At 39.3% G+C, this 17,297-nt stretch overlaps 1 protein-coding gene across 13 annotated transcripts in view; it reads right to left on the bottom strand.

Moving 5' to 3' along the window:
* The window catches only part of GTF2I (general transcription factor IIi), a 118,397-nt gene that overhangs the window by 69,569 nt on the left and 31,531 nt on the right, over positions 1–17,297 (bottom strand). For 7 of the 13 annotated variants that reach the window (XM_005877219.2, XM_005877220.2, XM_005877226.2 and 4 more), the window contains exons 4-9: positions 14,793–14,927; positions 13,083–13,266; positions 12,877–12,905; positions 5,908–5,962; positions 5,544–5,552; positions 5,408–5,451 (exon numbers count right to left, since the gene is read on the bottom strand). In XM_005877219.2, the coding sequence (XP_005877281.2) occupies positions 5,408–5,451; positions 5,544–5,552; positions 5,908–5,962; positions 12,877–12,905; positions 13,083–13,266; positions 14,793–14,927 (456 nt within the window). The remainder of the gene's footprint in view (positions 1–5,407; positions 5,452–5,543; positions 5,553–5,907; positions 5,963–12,876; positions 12,906–13,082; positions 13,267–14,792; positions 14,928–17,297) is intronic. The other 6 variants (XM_005877222.2, XM_005877228.2, XM_005877223.2 and 3 more) reach the window with 1 other exon arrangement.

Here is a 17,297-nt window from a genome sequence, read left to right as displayed (position 1 = left end):
AAATCAATAAAATATATTTTAAAAAAAAAAGAAAAGAAAAGAAAGAAATAAAAAACTTCCTGGAAACAAACGAAAATGAACACACAACAACCCAAAATCTCTGGGACACAGCAAAAGCAGTCCTGAGGGGTAAGAGAGAAACTGAAGTTATAGGCTGAAAAAATATACATGTAAATGTATGTATGTGTATGTAAACACGTACATACACAGATTCCCTAGCTTTGTCTTGTCCACTTAGAAGCAGTGACATCCCAATTGCAACAGCACATCCAGTACCAAGATACTGATTCCTTAATACCACTGTCCTCAAAAAGAAATTGGGGCTTCTTATGAAACAGATGGCTCTAGGGCTGAATTAGAGAAAGAATAAGATAAACCCTGATCACCCTGTTTTCCAAGAAATTAAAAATGAAAAGTTCTATACAGCTGATGGTGATATTTTCAAATGACATAAAGATCAGGAATGGACACAGAGGACATCCTGAAATGGCTCCCAATAGCCAGAATAAGGATTATTTGCAAATCAAAATAAATAATAATGATAATGGATTGGAATGCATTGAATAAAATAGAAATATATGGCCCTGGCTGATGTGGCTCAGTTTGTTGAGAATCGTCCCGTAGCTGGTTCCATTCCCGGTCAAGGCAAATACCTGGGTTGGAGGCTTGATCCCCGCTAAGGGGTGTGTAGGTAGCAGCCAATGATGTATCACCACCAAACCAATATTACATGAAATGTTGAGGGTATTCTTTAAGAAGAGGAGGAGAAGAAAGGAGGAGGAGGAGGAGGAGGAAAGGGAGAAGAAGATCAAATATATGAACAATAAAATGGCAATAAATACATAACTATCAACAATTGTATCTAATCAAAATAAAAATAAACGAACAAAGAATCTAATGAACAAAAGGAACTGATGAGCCCTGACCAGTTTGGCTCAGTGGCTAGAGCGTCGGCCTGTGGACTGAAGAGTCCCAGGTTCGATTCCGGTCAAGGGCATATACCTTGGTTGCAGGCACATCCCCAGTAGGGGGTGTGCAGGAGGCAGCTGATCAAATGTTTCTCTCTCATGGATGTTTGTAAGTCTCTATCCCTCTCCCTTCCTCTCTGTAAAAAATCAATAAAACATATTAAAAAAAAAAAAAAAGGAACTGATCAATAAAAAATTGAACCAGAGGCATGGAAACATGGAACAGACTGGCAAATCTCAGAGGGAAGGAGGGCAAGAGGGAAGGGGGAGGAGGGGAGGGGAGCCGAGAGAGATTAACAAAAGATCTTACATGCATATATGCATTACCTATGGACACAGACGACAATAAAGTGGTGAAGGCCTGGGGCAGGGCGGGAACCAGGTAGAGGGGGGTATTAGCAGGGAGGGTGGGGACATCTGTAATACTCTCAACAATAATGATTTAAAAATATATATTCCTTTAATAAGGAAATACTGTAAATATCCATTTTTCTTTGCCAATCAGAGGCTCATTGTAAAATACATACAAATAGAGGCCCAGTGCACAAATGTGTGCATGGGTGGGTTCCCTCGGCTTGGCTGATAATCAGGAACGATAGGAGGGGCTGGCCGGCCAGGGGAAGGGACCGTGGGAGGTTGGCCAGCGGGCCAGGGAGAGGGACCATGGGAGGTTAGCTGCCCAGGGGGAGGGACTTCGGGTGGTTGGCCGGCCATGGGGAGGGACCGAGGGAGTTTGGCCAGCCGGGGGGAGGGACTGTGGAAGGTTGGCCACTCACGAGAGGTTGGCTGTGGGAGCTCACTGACCACCAGGGGCAGCTCCTGTGTTGAGCCTCTGCCCCCTGGTGGTCAGTACACGTCATACCAACCGGTCAACTGGTCATTCAGTCGCTTAGGCTTTCAAATATATAGACTAGAAACCTGGTGTATGAATTTGTGCACAGGTGGGGTTCAGCTGACCGGCCCTGATGGGGGCCCAACCAATTGGGGCTCAGATCAGGCTGGTTGGCTGCCGCAGTACACATCATAGCCACCGGTTGTTCTGCCATTCCGGTCGCTGGGCTTTTGTATATATAGATGACCTTTTAAAATTATGTATTATTTTTAAAGGATGAAATTGCTTTCATTCTGAGTTTTATCATAAAAGCAGAATAAGAAAAAATTGTAAAAATAAAATTTATAATCAAGTTAGGAAGAGCTATGTCCTCTTTAAATAAGCAAAAACACTTTTGCCCTAGAAATGGAACATTGCAAGAAAGCAAACATTAAGTAAAATTTCACAGATCACACTCATATCTGAAAGAAATTGAACAATAAAAATCATTTTAACTATAACCCTGCGGATGTGGATCACACACCGAAGGGTTGCGGGTTCCTGGTCAAGAGCACGTACCTGGGTATCCCTACCCCGTCAGGGAGCATGCAGGATGCAACCAATCAATGTGTCTCTCTCACATCCATGCTTGTTTCTCTTTCTCTCTACCCCACCCTGCCACCACCCACCCTTCCAAGTCTCTAAAAATCAATGGAAAAAATATCCTTGGGTGAGAATTAACAAAAAATTTTCAAAATCAACATTTAAACTATATAGTAAAAGTGGGAAAAGGAAAGAAGGATTGAAAGTAAATAGTATAATAATGATATCCTCATTTTCCCTATATTCATAGGCAACAAAACCAAACTTTAAACTACATAAAATACAATGTGGTATTGTCATAAAAATAAGCAAATGTAGCTAATTGATCTTTGACAAAGCACAGGCAATCACAGAAGAAAGAAAATCGTTTCAATAAATGGTGCTGAGCCCTAGCTGGTTTGGCTCAGTTGGTAGAGCGTTGGCCTGTGGACTGAAGGGTCCCGGGTTCGATTCCGGTCAAGGGCACATGCCCAGGTTGTGGGCTCGATCCCCATTAGGGGGCGTGCAGGAGGCAGCCGATCAATTTCTCATCATTGACGTTGCTCTCTCTCTCTCTCTCCCTTGCTCTCTGAAATCAATAAAAATATATTTTAAAAAATAAATGGTGCTGAGAAAACAGTATACACACACACACACACACACACACACACACACACTCACACGGAAAACTAGGTTGCACCAAAATTTTAAATCTTTAGGCTTCAAAGGAAATCAAAAAAAAAAAAAAAAAAAAAAAAAAAGGCAAGAAAACAAACAATCCAATTTAAAAATAGATATGGCCTTTGGGAGATCATGATGTGTCAAAGTAGGTTCATCAATGTGCACAAATTTACCATTCCGAGGTGGGCTGCTAATACCAGGGGAGGCAGAGCATGTGTGGAGGTAGAAAGTACATGGGCTAGCCAGTTTGGCTCATTGGCAGGGGTCCTCAAACTACAGTCCGCGGGCCACATGCAGCCCGCCGAAAACATTTATCCGGCCCGCCGGGTGTTTTTGCCACCGCTGCCTGTTGCTGAATTTGTTCATAGTTTTTTTTTAAACTATAGTCCGGCCCTCCAACGGTCTGAGGGACAGTGAACTGGTCCCCTGTTTAAAAAGTTTGAGGACCCCTGGGACAGAGCATCAGCCTGCAGACTGAAGGGTCCTGAGTTTGATTCCGGCCAACGGCACATGCCCAGGTTTCGAGCTCAATACCCAGTAGGGGGTGTGCAGGAGGCAGCCGATCAATGATTCTCATCATTGATGTTTCTATCTCTCTCTCCCTCTCCCTTCCTCTCTGAAATCAATAAAAAATATATAAATAAAGAAAGTATATAGGAACACTCTGTACTTTCTATCCAATTTTACTGTGAAGCTAAAACTACGCTAAAAATAAAATGTCTATTTAAAAGCAAAAAAAGAAAAGAAAGAAAAACACACTAGGACAACTATAATAAAAAAAGACAGAGAACAACAAGTGCTAACCAAGATATGGAGAAACTGAAACCCTCATACACTGCTGCTAAGAACATAAAAAAATGGTGCAGCCACTTGGTAAAACAGTTTGTCAGTAGCTCAAATTAAGCATAGAATTACCATAAAACAGCAATTCATTCCTAGGTATCTACGCAAGAGAAATGAAGATGTATTTCCATACAAAGACACATATGTGGATGTACACAGCAGTGGTAGTCAAAACAACCCAAAAGTGGAAACAACTCAGATGTCTACCAAACAGTCCAAGGATTCTAAAAAGGTAGTATATCCATACAATGGAATAACATTCAGGTCTGAACTACTTAAACACACTACAACATGTTTTAAAGATGAGCCTCAAAACACGATACAGAGTAAAAGAAGCAAAATGTGCCCTAGTTGGTTTGGTTCAGTGGATAGAGCAATGGCCTGTGGACTGAAGGGTCCCAGGTTCGATTCAGGTCAAGGGCACATGCCCAGGTTGCAGGCTCGATCCCTAGTAGGGGGAGTGCAGTAGGCAGCCGATCAATGATTCTCTCATCATTGATGTTTCTATCTCTCTCTCCCTCTCTGAAATCAATGAAAATATTTTTTTAAAAAGAAGCAAAATGTAAAAAATAATGTGTTATTTGATTTCACCTGTATTAAATGTCTATAATAGGGTGGGTATAGGGAGTGACTGAAAATTGGAACTAGGTTTCTAGAAGCAGTGATGGAAATGTTCTAAAAGTAGATTGTGGTGAATATTGCAAAACTTTGTATACTTACACAACATCATTGAATTATATACTTAAGACAGGTAAATTCTGTGGCATATAAATTATATCTCAATAAAGCTATCCAACAAAACCTATATGAAATAACATTATAAACATAACATTTAAAAATAAGGAATCAAATAACAAAACAAAGATTAGACTTAAAAAGTTTCCTTGCTAAGTAGAAAATGGGTGTGCAAAGAGAAAAGGAGAATAAGAGAGTATTATATTGAGTTTTGTAAAAAGGACAATAGAATTAGCTGACATTTTACACTATTATTCCTCTATAACTGGGAAAAAAACTATTAATAAATGTTGTCTACAAATGTGTAATTAGCAACAAATTCCTAGCTACTATTTATCAAACACGTTATCTTTTAAGGTTTTTGTATCATATGATAACAAATAATGTCACCACTGAAATAAATTTGTCCACTTCTCATCAAAACAGTAAGTAATGAGTCAAAATATAACCTACTAAATTAAAGGCTTTCTTACTTAAATTTCATAATTATTTTTAAAAGCAGTAGTACAGCTTGGTTGGTTTGGCTCACTGGATAGAGTGTCAGCCTGTGGACTGAAGGGACCCAGGTTCAATTCCAGTCAAGGGCACATGCCTGGGTTGCAAGCTCCATCCCCAGTGGGGGGCATGCAGGAGGCAGCCAATCAATGATTCTCATCATTGATGTTTCTATCTCTCTCTCCCTCTCTCTTCTTCTCTGAAATCAATAAAAATATATTTTAAAAAATTAAAATTAAATAAAAACCTACCACTATTAAAATAAAATAAAAATAAAAGCACTAGTACATACCAGAATCTTCTGTGGGTTCAGTTTTCACTTTGATGGGGCCACAACTGAAAGGAAAAGGAAACCCTGATGAAGCTATAAGTGGTGAGGGCCACTCACACAGCATTCAAATGCACTGGATCTCCATAAAATCACCCACCTGACCAAGCTGAAAAAAAAAAAGGCTCAACTTTAAAATTTACATTTTTATTTCTTGCATAAACATGACTTGTCAACTGAATTTAGTATTTTAATACCAATCGAATTTTTTGGGGGGGGGGATAATTAAAAAAATATGGAGTAGCAATTAACTTTCAAATTCTACTTTACTATAAGGCCTTACTATCACATCAGTTTCCCCCAGTTACTACTGTCATTCAGAACTAGTAAGTCAAAAGCTGCTATTTTCACAGGATCCCCAAATGATTCAACTGCATATTAAACTTTAAGATGTGTGACATGGGCCTTTTTAACATTCTAATACCTCAATAATCTAAAAACTAAAACTTGGTGAAATGTTTTACCTTCCACCTGGAGATAGCATTGACCTTTCAGCATCTGTTCCCATCACTCGACCACCTATATATACAAAAAAAAAAATTAGATTTAGGTTCTTCCAACACTTTAAATATGACTAATATTCCCAAAGGACCTAAATATAGAATGCAGTGGGAAAGGGCGAGTTCACAGCTCTGGGTCATACTAGACTGAATATTGCTTTAGCTTATAGAAGTGTCCTTTGTTCTCCTTTATAAGGAAGATAATTAGGGATGACAATCATCTAACAGTTTTTATCCCCTCACCCACAGCAGCCTCCCTTTAATAAAAATAATCTTATTTTTATCAATGAATGAAACAAATACAGCAATATACTATTACTCTAATAATGAGAATAAGACTCTACTGATGTATAAAAGATAAAGATTTCTATTAAGTGTAGATCTGGCTCTGAAGAACTGAAAAACAGGGACTGCTGACAAGTACATGGTTTCTTTTAAGAGTGATGAAGATGTTCTTATTTTCTATAGCAGTGATAGTTGTACATCTTGTAAATATACTAAAACCCAATGAATTGTACATTTTAACACTGTGAACTTTAAGTTTAAAAAAAAAGAATGAAAAAGACTGACTTCTTCAAATACTGATGAAAATGTAGCCTTATATACTGCTAGTGAGAATAAAACAAATTATGCAAAAAAATGTCTGGCAGTTTCTTAAAAAGTTTAATGTAAAACTACCATATGAGCTAAGCATTCAAACATTATATATTTACCAAAGAGAACGAAAATGTATGTATGCCCAGGATGGCAGCGTCGATAAATGCTGGTACTTGCCACCTCTTACAACTACATCAAAATTACAACTAAAATACAGAACCACCATCATTCAGAACTGGCTGAATGTCCTACAACTAGAGAAGTAAAGAAAGTACATCAAGACATATCATAATTAAAATGCCAAGGTTTAAAGACAAAGAGAGAATCTTAAAAGCAGCAAGAGAAAAGCAGGTAGTGACTTACAAGGGAGAGCCCATAAGACTGTCAGCTGATTTCTCAACAGAAACTTTGTAGGCCAGAAGGGAGTGGCAAGAAATATTCAAAGTAATGAATAACAAAGACATACATTGAAGATTACTCTATCCAGCAAATCTATCATTTAGAATTAAAAGTCAGGTAAAAACAAGAAAAAGCTAAAAAAGAGTTCATCATCACCAAACCAGTAATACAGGAAATGAAGGAAAGAGGAAGAGAAAAAATAAAAAATATGAACAATAAAATGGCAATAAATACATATCTATCAACAGTTGAATCTAAAAATCAAAATAAACAAACAAGAAATCTAATGAACAAAAGAAACTGATGAATAAAATAGAATCAGAGGCATGAAAACATGGAACAAACTGACAAATCTCAGGGGAAAGGTGGGGGCAGGAAGAGATTAACCAAAAATCTTATATGCATATATGCATTACCTATGGATACAGACAATAGGGTGGTGAAGGCCTGGGTTGGGGTGGGAACATGGTGGAGTGGGGTAAGAGGGAAGGGAAAGGAAAAAGGAATATCTGTAATACCCTCAACAATATTTTTTTAATTACATTGTGGGGGGGGAAAAATTATATATATATATATATATCTCCTATATAATAAAAGGCTAATATGCAAATTGACCACATGGGGAATGACTGGTTGCTATGATGTGCACTGACCAACAGGGGGCAAACGTTCAACGCAGGAGCTGCCCCCTGGTGGTCAGTGCATAGCGTCGGAGGCGGGAGCAGCCTCCACGGCAGCGCTAAGAATGTCTGACTGTTGGCCATCAGTCGGACATCCCCCCCACCCCCCAGGGCAGTGGTCGGCAAACCGCGGCTCACAAGCCACATGCGGCTCTTTGGCCCCTTGAGTGTGGCTCTTCCACAAAATACCACATGTGGGTGTGCACGTACAGTGCGATTGAAACTGCGTGGCCCATGCGCAGAAGTCGGTTTTTGGCCTGGGCGAGTCTATTTTGAAGAAGTGGCGTTAGAAGAAGTGGGGGGTGTCGGTCAGTCGGGCGATGGGAGATGGGCGACGGGAGACGCGGCGTAGGCAGGCTGCGAGATATGCAGCGTGGGGGAGGCGCGCGCGATTCATGTACGAGTTGAGTGAGCCAGTCAGTCAGCAGTCTCATTGTGCAGTGGTTAGAGCTAGTCGCGTCCGCAACTCGCGCGCGGGTGACAAAAGATATACAAGACGAGTGTGGATGGGAGAGTTGGAAGGGGTCGACCTCAGCGAACGCACCTCAATCAGATTGAGGGTGTTTTTAGCAAAGGCCAGCTTAGGAGTACCCTAATTAAGTTAATAACAATGTAAGATAGAGATAGAGATAGAGATAGAGATAGAGATAGAGATAGAGATAGAGATAGAGATAGAGATAGAGATAGAGATAGAGATAGAGATAGAGATAGAGATAGAGATAGAGATAGAGATAGAGATAGAGATAGAGATAGAGATAGAGATAGAGATAGAGATAGAGATAGAGATAGAGATAGAGATAGAGATAGAGATAGAGATAGAGATAGAGATAGAGATAGAGATAGAGATAGAGATAGATAGATAGATAGATATATCTCCACATGAATATCTGAAATCAAATATTCATAGCACTTTCTTTATAATAGCTAAGTAATGGAAACTCAAATTTTCATGAACAGGTAAATAAGTAAACAGATTGTAGTGTATATACAATGGAATACTACTCAGCAATAGAAAAATAATAACTACTGATACATTAAACAACCTGGATAAATCTCAAAATAAGAAATCAAACAAGAAAAGAGTACATACTATATGACTCCATTTATATTAAAATATCTAGAAAATGCAAACAAATCTAGAATTTCTGCACAGTGGTTGCCTGGGGACAAGGGTAGGAGCAGATGGAGGAATTACCAAGGGGTGTAAGAAAACTTTGGGATGAAAGATATGTTCACTATCTTGATTGTAGTGATAGTTTCACAGTGTCAAAACTTATCAAGTTGTACACTTTAAATGTGTGTGGCTTATTGGACATAAATTATATTAAAGTAGAAAATATAATCCCATTACAATCACAACTTTTTTTTTAAATCCTCACCCAAGGATATTTTTTTGCCATTGATTTTTAGGGAGAGCAGAAGGGAGGGAGGGAAAGGAAGGAGGGAGAAAGAAAGAGTGAGAGAAACAAACATTGATGTGAGAGAGACACATCTAGTGGTTGCCTCCCACACGAGCCCCAACCAGGGCTGGGGAGCGAAGCTGCAACCCAGGTATGTGCCCTTGACCGGGAATCAAACCCAAGATCCTTCGGTGCACAGGCCAACCTTCTAACCACTGAACAATACCAATCGCAACTTTTCAATTACTTTGACAGTTGGTATGGCAAAGAAGCCGAACCATACAAACCCATCCACTCGGACTACTCATTATAAAACACCCTATAGAAATAATCTTTAATTAATGACCAGGCCCCAACGTTTCAAAACAAGTTTCTAGAATAAAAAATTTCACAAAATACAAATGGCAGACTAAGGCTAACCTAGAAAACTTAAAGGAAAAAAAATACTGATGATGAAAACATCTGAATTTTAATTTTAAACGTGACAAAGAAAACTTTTCTTTCTCAGTCTTAAAAAAGTCAAATACAAAAAAACAACAACTACATCATAATGGTGAAAGCCTGAATACATTCCAGCCAGTATCTAGGACAAGGAAAAATATTGTATTGGCTATTCTAGCCCAAGCAACAGAATTAAAAAATAAAAAGTATTCAGATTAACCAAAGAACTTATATGCATAACCCATGGACACAGACAATAGTGTGGTGAAGGCCTGAGGGGAAGGGAGGGTAGGGACTGGGAGGGAGGGGGCCAATGGAGGAAAAAAAGGAACACTGCAATAATTTCAATAATAAAGATAAATTATTTTTTAAAAACATGCAGATTGCAAATAAATAAACTGTCTTGAGTCACATATAGTACGATTCACAATGTAGAAAGTCCAGAAATAAACAGTTATGGTCAACTAACTTTTACCAAAGATGCCAAAGCAATTCTGGAGGAAAGGATAGTCTTTTTAGCAAATTGCGCTAGCACAATTGAAATATGAATGTATACCCTTACCAGGTACCATATAACAAAATTATCCCAAAACTAAAAGGAGATCTAAATGTAAGAACTAAAGCTACAAAACTTAACAGAAGAAAACATAAGAAATCTCCATGACCTTGGTTTAGGCAACAGTTTCTTAGATATTGATGTCAAAAGCACAAGTGATATAAGAGTAAAATGAACTTCATAAAAATTAATAACTTTTCTTCCTCAAAGAACATTATCAAGCAAGTAAAACGGCAACTTGTAGAATTAGAGAAAATATTTATAGGAAGAATATATAAAGAACTTTTACAACTCAATAATAAAAATATAAATAAACCAATTAAAACATGGAGAAAGAATATAAATAGACATTTCTTCAAAGAATATACATACATGGCCAATAAGCACGTGAAAAGATACTCAACTTTAGTAATTAGGGCTACACAAACCAAAACCACAATGAAATACCATTTCACACCCATGAGGATGGCAAAAACCAAAGGAATGTAGAGAAACTTCAACCCTCAAATGATGCTAGTAAGAACATAAAGAGGTACAGTCACTGTGGAAAACAGTTTAGCAGTTTCTTAGTTAAATGAAAAATTACACTATGACCCAGCATTTCTACTCCTAAGTATACATATCCAAGAGAAATTCAAGTACACATGCAGATAAAAACTTTTTAATTACATGAATAGGAGAGAACCCTGATACCCAAGGACCAAAGGTGGAGACGGCATAGAGACTGGTAGGAGGGGCGGAGGCAGGAAAGGGCTGGAGGGGCACCCACAGACAGCAACTGAAGTTCCAGAGAGATGTCTCAGCTGTCAGGGGCTGCCACTGAGAACTCTGGGATCTATCCCGAAGCCAATAAAAGCATAGTATGCAAATTGTCCCCTCGACCCGGAGTTGGTCCAGGAGTTCGACCAGGGGGCGGGGCCGACCGGGGGAAGGGAGGGAGGCCCCGGCTGGTGGTGGCAGTGGCAGGCAGGCAGCCAGGGGAAGGGAGGGAGTACCCAGCCGGCAGCTGCTCAGGACCATACCAGTGCATGAATTTTGTGCACTGGGACTCTAGTTGTTAATAATAGCTAAGTAGGAAAAATTTAAATGTCTACCAATTGATGAATGGATAAATGGGTGGTATATTTATATGCTGGAATCTTATATAATAAAGAGCTAATATGCTAATTAGACAGAACAGCCGAAACAACTGTCCAGACGACCATCTGGAAGACCTTCCAGATGAAGCCGGGACTGCGAGGGCCGGATGGGGCTGCGAGGGGCTGCAAGGGCCGAGCCCCTTGCATGAATTTCGTGCACTGGACCACTAGTACTTAATATTCAGCAATAAAAAGGAAAGAACTATTTGATATACCCAACAACCTGGATGAATCTCTAATGAATTAATTATGTTGGGTGAAAAAGCCCATTTCTAAAGGAAACATACTGCCCTAGCTGGTTTGGCTCAGTGGATAGAGTGTCAGTCTGGGGATTGAATGGTTCTGGGTTTGATTCCAATCAAGGGCACATGCCTAGTTGTGGGCTCGATCCCCAGGAGGGGGCATGCAGGAGGCAGCCAGCAGATCAATGACTCTCATCATTGATGTTTCTATCTCTCCCTCTTCCTTCCTCTCTGAAATCAATAGTAAAAATATATTTTTTAACAAAAGGAAACATTGTATATTTCATTTATATAACATTCATGAAATAAGAGATGGGATGATGAAAATATTCTAAAATTAGATTGTGACAATGATTAGAAATCTCTTTTTTTAAACTTTTTTAATTGTACATTTTCCAAAATTCATTGAATTATGTACTTAAAAACAGGTGAAATTTTTGGCATGTCAATTATACCTCAATAAAGCTTCTAAAAAAATAATCTTTTCATCATGGTGAAAACAAAATAAAGATTATTTAAGAGAAAACAAAATATGTTTGGGTATCTATACATTATTGTCCTTTCATCCTTACATCAGTTAAGAAGTTGTCAATAATAATGGTTATTTCCTTTCAAAAGTCTCAAATAAGCCTGGCTCCAAAGAGTGTCAGTCTTCTGAATATCACTTTTCCCTTCAAATGGAATGGCTGGACTTCCACCCCCCCACCCTGCCACCAAAAAAAAAAATCCTTCCTCATTTCTTCAAGAGCCCATCTTTTCTCTCTCTCTCTCTCTCAATAGTTTATTGATTTTGAGAGAGAGAGACAGAGGAAAGACACATCAATTTGAAAGCCTAACGTTGATTGGCATCAAACTAGGAGCCTTTTAGTGCCTGCAGAGAACACCCCCCAACTAACTGAGCCACAACAGCCAGGGTTTGAAGGGCCCCTCTTAATACGCTTTCTCGTGAAAGCCTTCTGGGGCTATGAAAGAATCCTTTCTCCAACACACTTCCACAGTACCTTCTCTAACCATTCCTGTGGTGTGTACCTTATGTTCTTGCTATGATGACTTTATGGACTTATCTTTTCCACTAGACTACCAGACCTTAAAAGCTTTAACGCTTACACAGAGTTGTGTATTCCCCCACCACCTAATCTTGTGCCTAGTAATTCCATGCCTGGTCTATAAACATTAGGTAAATTAAATCATACTCATAATTCTTAGAAATGAGGGCACATGCCAGTATATGATCTTACATATTACAAACATAAAACCCTGAATATACATCATAAAGCAAGAAGCAGAACTGAATCAATTCTACTTTTTCAGCTCAAAGACTTTTCACTGGTTTATATAAATATCAGAATACTCCACTCCAAAATGTCTTACATCATATTCTCAAACAAAGTAAAAGAGAAATCATTATAAGGTATTACATTTGGCAAAAACAGGTTTAGGAACCCATCCAGCTATTGGGTAAGTAAAGCAATCACTTACCTAGGTGCTTCTTTGGCTCTAGGAAAGGTCTGCATTAAAACAAAACAAAAAAAATGATAGATGAATACACAAACAAAAATTATTGTAAAGCATAAATTTAAATGACTTCTACAGTAAACATGAATTGTTAAAATATATTAAAATAAGCTGAATATTCAATTTTATATAAATAAACTGTTGGTGGGCAAGGGAGAATAGTACTTTACCTCTTAATGGTAAATGAAATCCCGGCTTTGTTCTCCAAAATCCATTTCAGAGTTGCAAGATCATAGTTCTCAGGGTGTTTAAAGGCAACTCCTTCTGGAAGCCCCTGCACTACCACAGCCGACTGATCTCGCAGCATCTTCTCATATGGAACAGGCACCACTGTTGATTTTCCTAAAGCTTTCCCTGGGGTGAGGGACAGTGGGGAGGTGAGAGGGAAAGAAGATAAAAATCATTAAATGTTAAGATATAAAAAACTAAACCATCAGTTTATCTTGACTCAATAAATGGCATTCATGCTATCTTGTAATACCTGATTTCCAAACTACTTTGAAAAACTATAGGGCTCTACTCTCTTGTTAGCAGAAATTCTAAACCTGAAAGAAATTCAAAGGGCCATAATGAAAGTACATAAGATATTTACATAAAACTACACAAAAGGATAGGAACAATCAATGGCTGATTTCTTGCATTATTCTCTTTCTTCACAATAGCCTCACTCTGGCATAACACAATCTTTCCATATCAATTCAGCCTCAGAACATGGAAGCTCAACAAATCCAACTGTTACCATAAACTAGGCAATTTTGGGCTAATATTCTTACTGAAAATTTATTAGACGAACACAACGTACATTTACTAATGAACTGTATTCTGTCAGACTGCCAGTGAGTACAAGGCAGTGAGTCCATAGATCAGTGATCCTCAACTTTCTGGCCCTTTAAATATAGTTCCTCATGTTGTGACCCAACCATAAAATTATTTTCCTTGCTACTTCATAACTGTAATGTTGCTACTGTTATGAAACGTAATGTAAATATCTGATATGCAGGATGGTCTTAGGCGACCCCTGTTAAAGGGTCGTTCGACCGCCAAAGGGGTCGCGACCCACAGGTTGAGAACCGCTGCCATAGATGATAGAAACTCCATTACACAGAGTAGAATTTTACATAAAATCCAGTATAACCTATATCTTCGCCCTCTGCCCATTTTTGTTTTCTTAGAAGAGCTTTGTTTATCACATAATTGGATTAACAAAAGGTGGTTTTTCAGGAAATTGGCACCCATGTCAAAAATAAACAATTCTCGAAACATTATAGACTGATGAACAAAAACGGATACAGAGGCAGAGCAGCATTGAGCAGAATGTCAAACTACAGTGGGAACCCTGGGGAGGGTTGCGGGGAGTAGGAGATCAACCGAAAGACTTATATGCATGCATATGAGAATAACTAATGGACACAAGACACTGGGGGGTGGGGGAAGCCGGGGGAATGTCAAGGGGGAGAAAAAAGGAGACATGTGTAATACTCTTTGTAATACTTTAAGAAATAAAAATATAATAAACATTTAAAATAATAAACAATTCTCTTTGGATGATTATGATGTGCTGATGCAGGTTCTCTGATGGGGGATAGTGATAGTACACAGCTATGCATGTGTGAGGGCAAGGGGTATATGAGAAATCTCTGTGCCTGCCTCTTAATTTAGATATAAATCTAAACCTGCTCTTAAAAAACAAAAACAAAAAGCGCAGCTCTAATAGCTATATTTATTTCTGAGTTCTTTCAAACTGAAAATAGAAAATAAGGTTGATCCTAATGTTAATCCAATATTTAGAAATTCATTCAATTTGTGAAAGTGTATTGTATGTTCTTAGAAAACTCAATTAAATAATGTATCTTTTAGAAAATTCAAGTGTATAACCTTACCATAGCAAAAGCAGAAATAGTCCTCAACTGTTTTTCTCAGTGTTTCAATCTCTACAGCATCTACATTCATCCGATTTGCCTGGGTTGTAGATTTCATTTTATGCATCTCTGCAGCCTTTTCTTCTTCTTCAACACCTGTAAAATAATTAATGATATACAAAGGCCTGTATCCATTACTTTAATATCTTGCTTTTAGTAAGAATATTTTTCCTATATTCTAACATTAATTATGTATTACATAAAGACAGGGAAAAAAAGGGAAGAAAGGAATCTTTAAAAATAAAAAGCTGCCCAGCCAGTGTGGTTCAGTGGTTGAACATCAACATATGAACCAGAAGGTCATGGTTCGATTCCTGGTCAGGGCACATGCCCAGGTTGCGGGCTCAATCCCCAGTGTGGGACTTGCTGGAGGCAGCCAATCAATGATTCTCTCTCATCATTGATGTTTCTCTCTCCCTTTCCCTTCATCTCTGAAATCAATAAAAATATATTTTTAAAAAACTAGGCCCTAAACTGGTAGAGCGTTGGCCTGCAGACTGAAGAGTCTCTGGTTCAATTCCCGGTCAAGGGCACGTATCTCAGTTGCAGCTTCAATCCCTGGACCCAGTCAGGACCATGTGGGAAGCAACCAATCAATGTGTGTCTCACATTGATGTTTCTCTCTATCTCTCCCCTTCTCTTCCACTCGCTCTAAAAATCAATGGGAAAATATCCTTGGGTGAGGATTAACATACATACATATATACATACATAAATAAAAGCTAGCCTCCCATGCACCAAGAGGTCATCAGTTCAATTCCCCATCAGGGCATATGCCCAGGTTGCAGGCTCGATTTCCAGTATGGGGTGTGTAGAAGGTAGCTGATCTATGGTTCTCTCTCATTGATATTTCTCCCTCTCCCTCCCTTTCTCTCTCTATTAATAAAGAAAAAAGGATCTTTAAAAGAAAATATGAATACTAATAGGGAGGGACTACAATTTATAACTGAGGACAATTCTCCTAATTCTTAGTTCTAACCACTGGAGAACCACATAAGCAAGGCAATAAAGGAAACAAGAATATAAATACAGCTGCCAGTGGAATTATGGTATTCATGGGACAGATGGCAGCTGATATAAACATAATCAAAGCAACATTAGTATAAATTTAAATACACAAACATAATCATATTCTTAAAAATTATCAAAATGAGTCCTAGCTGATTTGGCTCAGTGGTTGGATTGTCTGCCCTTAGCCTGAAGGGTCTCGGGTTTGATTACAGTCAAGGGCAAGTACCCTGGCCCTGATTGGGGTGCATGCAGGTTTGATCCCTGGCCCTGGTCAGGGTGCATGCAAGAGGGAACCAGTCATGTTTCTCTCTCTGTGCCTCTTTCACTCTCTTACACTCTCTCTAGAAATCAATGGAAAAAATATCCTCGGTCCAACCTGCATTGACCTATGAAACAGGAGGTCACAGTTCGATTATCGGTCAAGACACATGCCCGGGTTGCAGGCTCGATCCCCAGTGTGGGGCATGCAGGAGGCAGCTGGTCAATGATTCTCTCTTATCACTGATACTTCTATCTCTGTCTCCCGCTCCCTTCCTCTTTGAAATCAATATCCTATATAGTAAAAGACTAATATGCAAATCAACCAAACGGCTGAACGACTGGTCGCTATGATGCACACTGACCACCAGGGGGCAGGCATTCAATGCAAGAGCTGCCTCCTGACGATCAGTGCACTCCCACAGTGGGAGCACCACTCAGCCAGAAGCCCTAGGCTGGGCTCATGGCTGGCAAGCGCAGCAGCGGTGGCGTGAGCCTCTCCTGCCTCCACGGCAGCGCTAAGAATGTCTGACTGCCGGCTTAGACCCGCCCCCATGGGGAGCAGGCCTAAGCTGTCAGTCAGACATCTCCCAAGGCCTCCTGGACTGCGAGAGGGTGCAGGCTGGGCTGAGGGACCCCCCCCACCCACCTGTCGTGCACCAGGCCTCTAGTATGTGTGTGTGTGTGTGTGTGTATGTGTGTGTGTGTATTTTTTTTAATCCTTACTCAAGGATATTTTTCCCATTGATTTTTAGGGAGAGTGGAAGAGAGAGGGAAAGACAGAGAGAAACATCGATATGAGAGAAACACATAGACTGGTTGCCTCCTACACAAGCCCTGACCAGGCTTCGGTCCCAAGGAGAAGCCTGCAACCAAGGTACGTGTCCTTGACCAGAACTGAACCCGGGACCCTTTGGTCTGCAGGCAGACGCTCTATCCACTGAACCAAACCAACTAGGGCAATAAAAATATTTTCTTTTTTTTAAAAAAAAATATGATCAGTTGAGGATAACAACAGAAAATTTTTTTCTCAAAAAAGATTTTTTTCTCTCAAAATGATACTAAATAAAAAAATAAAAAATAAATTACTGGAAAGCTGGAATTACAACTGAAATACAGAAAGGCTTCCTGAATAATCAATGAAAAACACACAGGAGAGAACCCTGATACCCAAGGACCAAAGGTGGCGGCATAGAG

This window comes from Myotis brandtii, unplaced genomic scaffold, assembly GCF_000412655.1.
Source record: "Myotis brandtii unplaced genomic scaffold, ASM41265v1 scaffold510, whole genome shotgun sequence".
In the NCBI taxonomy this organism is placed as follows: Eukaryota; Metazoa; Chordata; class Mammalia; order Chiroptera; family Vespertilionidae; genus Myotis; species Myotis brandtii.
The sequence above is the reverse complement of the archived record's forward strand: the minus strand, read 5'-3'. Positions and strand labels throughout refer to the sequence as shown.